The sequence below is a fragment of the Penaeus monodon genome, chromosome 15 (assembly GCF_015228065.2).
Source record: "Penaeus monodon isolate SGIC_2016 chromosome 15, NSTDA_Pmon_1, whole genome shotgun sequence".
NCBI lineage: Eukaryota > Metazoa > Arthropoda > Malacostraca > Decapoda > Penaeidae > Penaeus > Penaeus monodon.
In genome coordinates this window covers 20,216,706-20,217,045 of record NC_051400.1, presented here as the reverse complement: position 1 = coordinate 20,217,045, position 340 = coordinate 20,216,706, and the positions used below count along the sequence as shown (strand labels likewise).

Below are 340 nucleotides of genomic sequence, written 5' to 3'. Positions count from 1 at the left end.
TCGTGTTCCACATTGCATGAGCCATAAACCACCGACTCATTTCACACACTGAATACATCCATTGGCTGGTTGCAAGCTACTGCCAGACAAAGAGAGGGTACATTTTTAATACTGGTAAGAATGAAACTACAGACAACATTAAAGTTTGACTTACATTGGTGATCAAGTTGTCAAGGAGGTACTGCAAAGAAAGGTGGAAACAATATGACAAACTTATCCGCAAATAATAACACCTGCCATGCGATGAACATTCCCTTCAATGCGAACACACTGCGTGGGCTTTTATAACTGAGGATAATTATCTTCCATAGTGATATGCGAGTAACCACCTATAGATGCG

The 340-nt window shown here is 40.6% G+C and overlaps 1 protein-coding gene across 1 annotated transcript in view; it reads right to left on the bottom strand.

Moving 5' to 3' along the window:
* The window catches only part of LOC119581807 (AMP deaminase 2-like), a gene marked incomplete in the record, with an annotated part of 169,661 nt that overhangs the window by 109,206 nt on the left and 60,115 nt on the right, over positions 1-340 (bottom strand). Inside the window, 1 exon segment of the mRNA XM_037929940.1 lies at positions 155-181. Coding sequence (XP_037785868.1) covers positions 155-181 — 27 coding nt within the window.